The 9,357-nt window shown below is 37.4% G+C and overlaps 1 protein-coding gene across 1 annotated transcript; it reads right to left on the bottom strand.

Moving 5' to 3' along the window:
• Positions 1 to 8,099: 8,099 nt before the first annotated feature.
• LOC144998224 (uncharacterized) lies at positions 8,100 to 8,929 on the bottom strand. Its single transcript, XM_078958036.1, has one exon. The coding sequence runs from the start codon at positions 8,761 to 8,763 to the stop codon at positions 8,281 to 8,283; it is 483 nt and encodes a 160-aa protein (XP_078814162.1). The 5' UTR covers positions 8,764 to 8,929; the 3' UTR covers positions 8,100 to 8,280.
• Between the last annotated feature and the right edge of the window lie 428 nt (positions 8,930 to 9,357).

The raw sequence follows: 9,357 nt of genomic DNA, 5'->3' as shown, positions 1-9,357 counted from the left end.
AATCCAACAACCCACAAAGCAAAACCTCCACTCTCAAACTCTGACACCAGATCCTCAGTTGGAGATTAAATCGATCCATTTCCTCTTCTCGAGATCCAAACAAATGTTTCTGATACCATGAAGAAAGTCTCTTCCATAGAAACTTTTGTCACAGATCTTAACACTAAGATTGATTAAAAGGTTTCCGGACTGGACTCCAAGCTTGATGCAATTATCCAGTCCATATCCAATCAGTCTGAGCCTTCCATAGTTGAACAGGAAACACAATTAGATCAAATGATCTCACTCTGGTTCAAACATTCGATCGAAGAAGTTGAAGCAAAGTATGATGCCTCTGTTGATCACTACTTTGATACAATCACTACAATGCTCAAAGTTCATGATGACTTGGTTGCTGCTACCAATGATCTCATCAAGCAGACCCATGTTCGTCATGAGAAACAGATTCAGAGGCTAGAGAAGGAAATCAAAAAGAAGGATGAGATGAACTTAATTACTCAACAAGTTCTCATCAAATTGCTTCGATCTACTTGGAACATTGTTGATGTTCCAAATCACAAGTTTAATGAGATGCTAGCTATCCTTGGACAGCTGTTCGATCATCTTGCATCTCAAGCACCAACTTCCGAAGCTTATGATGCTCTCACCCGCCAACTCAACACCGGTCTTTAATAGGTTTTTGAAAAATTCAATGATTTAAAAAATTCACTATCACTTGCACCGATTTCTCATGCCATCGATGCAAGAGGAGGAGAACACCTTAGCTATGTCTGGAAACTTGCCTAGAAGTTAACACTATAGGATGAAAGTGATAATGATGAGCTGAAAAACCTTTCCAACTCCTCTCCTAAAGTTTCATAAGCAGAAGATAGTGAAGAAGAGGAGTATGTTTCTATTGGAGTACTTGGTCTCGAAGCTCCAAACAAGCCTTTTCCAAAGGTGTTAACTGAAGAAGAAAAGAAGATGTGGTCCGCAGTTTCTTGGCCATCCTCTTTGCCTGATGCTCTTATTAGGGCAATTGAAATGGCTAAGGCAAAAACACTTCTCACCACTCAAGCCTTCCAAGCCACTCCTTCAATGCTGCCTCCAATTCCGGCTCCACGAATTGATCCAATCGACCAGGGTTCCCCACTCCAGATCCCTGATGACATTCCGGAAGAACCTCTTCCAAAACCAACTCCAGAATTTTTGATAGATGAAAACATGGCACATGTCATCTCCACCATAAAAAATGACAAAGGGAAAAAGCCCATTACAACTGAACATCAAGCCTTCCACTTCGAACCTCCACCAAAGAAAAATTTTGGATGGTCTCAGGAGAATATCAACAAGGCTTTAGAGGATAAGATCCGAATCCAAGCTCTCAAGGATAATCCTGATTCGATGCGTGGAATATCCCCTCTATGCCGTGAAGGCATCCTTCGTGATCATGAAATCATTCCGTTCATGTATTATGATGTTTCGACGAATGATTTTGAATAACTTGATCTTCCTCTCTCTCCCTACATCAAGTTCGCTCCTCTTCACCCTAACAACTATCCGGAGATGATCATCCGGACCGAGCGAAAAGGATTTAAAGATTCTACTCTAAGAATGCACAACCTTTAAAGGAAGTGTGGACAAGGAAGAGAATTAACAAGATTCATGGGTTTGGAAGAAATATCATGGGGAAATTCAAGCTTAACTACCCATTGTTTCGATATCACATCATCTAAAACAAACCAGCCTACCGCACCATCACTGATATTGACTTCCCATCGATGAATCTGAATGACATTCTTACATTAGCTTCTCACTTTCGAGGAATCCAAAACGATGACATCAGTATGGGAGCTTACAATGCTGCTCTGAGTTTTCTCAAAGACTACGTTGTGGAATTTTTAAATGCGACTACGAGTTAGCTCACTTATACGGAACTGAAGACTTTGTTGCAAAAATCTACTTTTTGCTTCATGAAGCTGAACTACTTGCGGATGGTCCAATTGATGTACCGGTTCTAGGGTTTGTCTACACAACAAAGAAGACAAACAAGAAGGAGTTTTTCAAAGTCCTTGACAAACACATGGTTCCTACCAAAGCTCTTCGAAAGTTCATCAACCGTGCATCCAAGTTTGAAGCTCCGAAACAGGTCAAAGGAAAGTTTGTAAGTCAGCTGACCTGGTACATCGAAGTTCGAGAATCAATGTTCAGAGCCTACACATTCATCAATGATGAAGCTATCTAAGCTGACTTGATTGCTAAGTTCACTTAGGGGGAGATTGTTCGAACCGGAAAGTGAAGCTCTAGCAATCCTAACTCCCAATGCCAATTGCGAAGTCAGATGGTGTTCTGAAGTGAAGATTGGTCTGGAATTTGTTTATGTCCGGACTTGAAGATATGTTAGTGATGTGAAGATTGGAAGTGAATGCATTCCGGAATGGACTTTATGTCCTGAATGTTTGCTGATCTGGAATCTATGTTTTGTCACTTTACATTAATTGTATTTGTATTTTGTTTGAATTAACCTGTCATAGGACTTAGCTTTATTTGTCAAACACGGATATTCAGAATATCAGATGTAACTCTTTTATCCAGTCCTTTGATTGTATATGGTTAGTACCATGTTTCATGTACTCCTATTTAGAGGATACTTCTATGTTAAATCAACGACGGATCATTTTCACTCATTTTAGCAATATCCAACTTACTTCATCTTTATGTATATTTCTCAAACATTCTTCTTGTTCTTTATTTATTAACTTTGCTTTGATCATTATCTTCTCTCTTCATTAAATATCTTGAATACTTTGTTGATTACATTAGCTTAGACTTGACTAGTCGTGCCAGACTTGACTAGAACATTTGTTAGTAAGCAGACATTGATCTTAAGCATTCATTCAAGGTTTGAATTTTCAAACCATGTCCCTATGCATTAGATCATTCTTGTTCTCACAACACATACAAATGTGTAAATAAAATGAAATAATCATAAGAAGAATGTATAACAGTATGATATTAAGAGGACTTACCAAAATGCTAAGGAATGAGTCTAAAAAATGAAGGTCCAAGGAAGTTTGATTCTTGTGTTTTGAGAGGAAATGAACGTTAGATACTTGAGAGAGAATTGGAAATGAATGGTGTTTAATTTAGGAAGTGTTTGAAGGAAACTTTGGATGTTAATTTATATGGGAAATAAGAGGGTGAGGTAATTTGACAGTGAAGTGATATTTACCTGGGTAAGAGCACTTATTACCTTGGGATGCTAAATTTGACCAATCAATGGGCACCACCTGGCTACTCTATGGATGATTTCGACCAAATGGAGGAGATTTCGGCCAAGGATGACCGTTATCTCTCAATTACACTTCATTGAGGCATGATTTTGTTCCTAGCTTCATTCTTGAATAGATTTTGATCTACTAGATATAGATTTCGGCCTTAATGGGCCTTTACTAAAGGGTTTTCAGTCTTATGTGTTACCATGAAGTGTTTTCGGCCATATAATTGTGTTATGAAGTAGTTTGTGGTCCTATGTGGTCGAAAACTCAAGGGTATGGGTCTAGAAGTCGAAATCTTTGAAACAATGTAATTTCTTTATCTAATCTTCACCCTTTTGACTCCTTATCTCATGTTAGTTTGTATTTACTTATTTCCTCATGGTTTTCGATGTGTGTGTGTGTGTGTATATATATATATATATATATATATATATATATATATATATATAAACATGGATTTCAATTTATATTAACATATATATGCATGCACTCAAGGCTAAGGGTGATTTAATGTGACAAAGTTACAATGTGTTTTTCACTTATGCATATTACATCTTTTGACTTGGTTTGGATCTAAGTTTGCCAGTTGTCACATTATCCCCTCATTAGTGGGAATTTCTTCTTGAAATTAAGAATTTGCATGGGACTTCAAGTATTGGGAAAAAATGTGGGTATTTCTGTTTCATTTGGTCTTCTCGTTCCCATGTGAATTCAGGTCCTCGTTTAGCGTTCCAACAAACCTTCACCACTAATATTCGACTGTGTTTTTTCCTCTTGATCTCTCTATCCATGATTTCTACAGGCTCTTCTTCGATGTGTAGACTCTCATTAATTTCTATTTCATCGAGTGGAATAACCAAAGTTTCATCTAATAAGCATTTCTTGAGATTGAACACGTGAAAGGTAGGGTGTACATTACTAAGTTCTTGAGGTAGTTGGATTTTATGAGTTACTGGACCAATCCTTACAAGAATCTCAAATGGTCTGATGTACTTCGGATTTAGTTTTCCATGCTTTCCGAAGCATATCATGCCCTTCTAGGGTGAGACCTTTAATAGAACCCGATCGCTAACCTGAAATTCCAAGGGTTTCGTCTCTTGCATGCGTAGCTCTTTTGTCTATTTCGAGAGGCTTTCAGTCATTCACGAATTTGAAAAGCCTTCTCGGTCATTTCCCTGATGATCTCCAGGCCAGTGAGAGTGTCATCAAGAACTTTTCATTTGGCTAACTGTGTGTCACCCACTTCCGCCCAACATAGAGGTGAGTTGTACTTGCGGCATAAAGGGCTTCAAATGGAGCAACTCCGATGCTAGTGTGATAGCTATTGTTGTAAGAGAATTCGACAACGGTTAAATGGGCATCCCAAGATTTACCAAAGTCTATCAAACAAGCTCTAAACATATCCTCCAGTGTTTGGATAGTTCTTTCACTCTGACCGTCGGTATTGTTTGGTAGGCCGTACTCATGTCTAACCTAGTTCCCAGGGATTTTTGCAATAACTGCCAGAATCGTAAAGTGAATCTATTATCTCTATCGAAGATAATGGATATTGGTACTCCATGCTGTCACACGATTTCTTTGATGTATGTTCTGGTCTGTTTATCCATCTTGTCCGTCTCTTTTATTGGTAGGAAGTACGTGGATTTGGTTAGCCTGTCAACGATCACCCAGATGGTGTTGATTCCACCTATGGTCTTAGGTAACTTTGTGATCAAGTCCATGGTTATCCGCTCCCACCTCCACTCGGGTATTTTTGGTTGTTGTAGGAAACCCGAGGGTTGTTGGTTATATACCTTGACCTTGGTGCAAGTCAGACACTTACCCACATAGGTAGCGATGTCGACTTTCATGTTCGGCCTCCAATAAAGTTTCTTGAGATCCAGATACATTTTATCGGAACCCGGATGAATGGAGTATCGAGTCTTGTGAGCCTCGTTCATGACAACATCTCTGAATCCCCCAAATTTTGGTGTCTAGATCCGACCCACGAGTTCTAGGTTTTTCTCCATTCTTCTCAAGGATTCTTCCTAGACATTTTCAAGTTTCAAGGCTTCCAGCTGAGCCTCTTTGATCTGAGTGGGTAGGTGTGAATCGATAGTTATGGTCAACGACTTTACTCAACTGCGTGAGTCTTCCTTTCGGCTGAGGGCATCCGCTACTACGTTGTCCTTGCCTGAATGATATCGAATTTCACATTCGTAATCATTTAGTAGCTCCACCCATCGTCGTTGCTTAATGTTTAATTCCTTTTGATCGAAAATGTGTGGGAGACTTTTATGATCAGTAAAGACGATGTATTTGGTGCCATAGAGGTAATGCCTCCAAATCTTCAAGGTAAACACTATTACTCCTAGCTCGAGGTCATGTGTTGTGTAGTTCACTTCGTGCGTCTTAAGTTGTCTCGAGGCATTGGCTATGACTTTTTCCTTTTGCATAAGCACACACCCAAGACCCTGATTCAAAGTGTCGCAATAGACCATAAAATCATTGGTTCCTTCTAGAAGAGACAAGATCGGGGCACTGCATAGGGCGTGTTTCAGTGTCTGAAAAGCATCTTCTTGTTTTTCCTCTCAGTTAAAGGTCACCCCTTTTTGTGTCAACGTAGTGAGTGGCTTAGTGATCTTTGAGAAGTTCTGAATAAATCTTCTGTAGTAGCCAGCAAGACCTAAGAACTGGCAGATCTCCGTGGGTGTTCTTGGTGCCTTCTATTTCTCGATTGCCTTGATTTTGGATGGATCCACATGGAACCCCTCTTTTCTGACCACATGCCCCAAGAAGTCCACCTCTCGGATCTAAAATTCACATTTGGAAAACTTGGCATATAGCTTTTCCATCGTCAATGTCTCCCGGATTTGTCGTAGATGTTGGTTGTGCTCTTCCTTACTTCACGAATAGATGAATATGTCATCAATGAATACAATGACAAATCAAGTCGATGAACACAGCTGATGCATTCATCAATCCGAAGGGTATCACCACGAACTCGTAGTGATCGTAACGTGTCCGAAACGCCGTTTTGGGAACATCCTCCTCCTGGACACGCAGTTGGTGGTAACCCAACCTTAATTTAATTTATGAAAAGTATCAAGCTCCCTGAATTTCGTCGAATAGGTCATCGATTCGGGGTAGGGGGTATCGGTTTTTTATAGTGAGTTTGCTCAACTCACGGTAATCGATGCACATGCAAAACGATCCGTCTTTCTTCTTAACGAATAGAACTGGTGCTCCTCAAGGTGAGAAGCTTGGTCGGATAAATCCTTTGCTCAGTAGTTCATTTACTTGAGGAGATAATTCCTGCATTTTGGCTGGAGTCAATCGATATGGGGACTTGGCGATGGGGTTGGCTCCAGGAATTAAGTCAATGCGAAATTCGACTTGTCACGCAGGAGGTACTCCCGGAAGGTTTTCGGGGAATACATCGGGAAAGTCTCAGACTTCCGGAATATCCTTGTCTTTATTATACTACTCGATCGTTACCACAAGGTAACGATATTAAGGTGTGTAGAAAAGGTCTCTTCTAAAAATATTGAAGTTCAAAGCCTGTCAATGATAAAGATGTAGAATGAAAAGTAGAATTAGATGATGTGTGTTTTTAACATTCAAAAAAATTATACTATTGGTTATTTCAATAGCGTATGATAACCGATATCATCAATATTGATTACAAGTGCTTAAACATAATTGAAAAAATATAGCGTATAACTCATCTAAATTGTTAAAGTGCATGTTACTAATATATTGCAAACTGTTATTGTTGACAAAGACAACCATTCCTGCATTATAAGTTGCATTTATTTGACTTTGCGTATTTAATCATCTTTCTTCATTTGAAGATAACCTTTTTTCCTTTTTCCGAGGGTATGCTTCTTCTAGTCATCATAGTGACCACTAAATCTATCACACAAATTATACAAGAGTGACGAAAATTTCCGTCATTTACTTTCTTCTTAATTTATGTATCATATATATTAGTTAGAATGTGTGTTCTTTTATTATCATCATGCCGAATCATATTATTTTAAGTCATGCAATCCAAGCTAAGTAATGCTAAGCATAATTACATTTTGTTAATTAACATCTAGTTAATATCTAAAATATAGTGCTATGTATTCTGATTGAAGACGAGTAACTAGTAATACGATAATCTGATTTATAATACTTAAAGAAAGTACTTTGACTATTTGATACAAAATATAACCATCTAAATATTTACGTCAACAATGATAATGATTAATTTATACAGAAAAAAAAAATTAAAAAAAAAAAAAAAAAAAAAAACACTTCATTCCTTTGTTTTTTTTAGTATATTACATAACTTAAGTGATTAAGTGATTCTATCATCCATTAAAGACTAAATTATCCACAAAATGAGAATAGAATGAATATATCATTAATTAATGTGTATTTTGTTTCCACGAACAAGTAATAAGTGGTAATTATATATGGGGGTATTAGACAATTTCAAAGATGATTTTAGTGCCCAAAAAATACTTACACAGATTGATGAACTATCATCTAAATTTCAAAATTTATCAATTCTTTACATGATTTTTTTTTTTTTGCCATGAAATTTCAAATATCTAATTGTCCTATACATTGTTTTAATGAATTAATTTTACCTCAGACTATTTAATTAACTATATTTTGATACTGCCTCACTACTTACACATTCTACAATCTACATGTCAATATAAACCAATTCATATATTATAATAATTCAGATAATTTATTAGTTAAACAGTTTAAATGGGTTAGCTTTCAACATTCAGATATCACTTGTGTTTTAGGCCATTTACATTGATTGAAGTATTTAGCACTTAAAATAACTCATGGACTAGTAAAATTATATAAAAATTTCTTTACATAGAGTTATCGTTTTTATATATTTGTTGTATTAACATTGATAACATAAATAAAGAAAATAAACATAAATCAAGCAGCTTACATACAGGAAAAAAAAAAAAAAAAAAAAAAAAAAAAAAAAAAAAATCAAAGTATCGATCTTCATGCATATGATCAAAACTCAGTCCACAACATCAATCTTAGTGGTGCAAGATAACAACCTACGGAAGATGGAAGCTAAGGCAGCATACGACGCCTCCTTCGCCTTCATAACCACTGTGCACTTCCTCCTCCTCCTCCTCCTCCTCCTACTCTTTCCACCATCTCTCTGCCGGCCGCCACCTGCACTACTCGTTGGAGACTTTTTCTGTTTCCCTCGAACCACCGCCCTTTCTTTAACTCTTCCAATACAGTTCATGGTTCTCTCATTCAAGCTCTCTTTTCTTGAAAACGTGTAGCTTCGAAGGTAAAGCTGCCGGCATGAGATACTATCAACCAGGCGGGGGTGACCCTGGCTTTCTCCGTTCTTCCGGTGACTGTTTCTACTTACAGACCGGACGAACTCACGGTCAGAATCAGGCCATTTGTAGAGGTTAACATATGTAGCTCTAACCGGGACACGGGCATCGTCGGCAATGCATGTTGACATGCATCCGGAGGTCATGATGGTCCACGGCGAGAAGGATTGGCCGGAATTTATTAAACGTCGGTTTAACGATCAGTTTAGAATTAAAAAAGAAAGAGAGGATGAAAGAAGGGTGGAGTGTAGACTGTAAAGTGTGATTTTATTTCATTTTTAGCGTGGATGATGAGTGTGTGGGGATAAGCTGGCAATGATATGGCATCATGCATGTAACTATATATATATATATATATATATATATATATATATATATATATATATATATATATATATATATATATATATATATATATATATATATATATATCATTATTATATATAAAAACATTATTTTTTTGGTGCCTCCTAGAACGAATTCTCCCTATTGTTTTGCCTCCACGTAACCCACCATCAAAGCGAGGCAATTTACCAATACATCGATTCAATCATTCTTATCGTGGTTTCTCATGCGACGCCTCAATAACTATATAAACCCTTCTTCTCTGCTTTCATCTATAGCGCATGTATGCATTTCCAGGAAAGCAATGTTTTATTTAGTCAAAACAATGTTTTACTCAAATGCCCATCAAAGTGAATCGGCAGACCTGACAAAACACGTAAATCTTACTTTAATTC

Source organism: Lactuca saligna, chromosome 5 (genome assembly GCF_052625555.1).
Source record: "Lactuca saligna cultivar CGN05327 chromosome 5, ASM5262555v1, whole genome shotgun sequence".
In the NCBI taxonomy this organism is placed as follows: Eukaryota; Viridiplantae; Streptophyta; class Magnoliopsida; order Asterales; family Asteraceae; genus Lactuca; species Lactuca saligna.
This window is presented reverse-complemented; position numbering and strand designations above follow the sequence as displayed.

Excerpts from the sequence above, each read along its gene's own strand:
- LOC144998224 (XM_078958036.1), bottom strand. The coding sequence starts at position 8,763 with ATGACCTCCGGATGCATGTCAACATGCATTGCCGACGATGCCCGTGTC.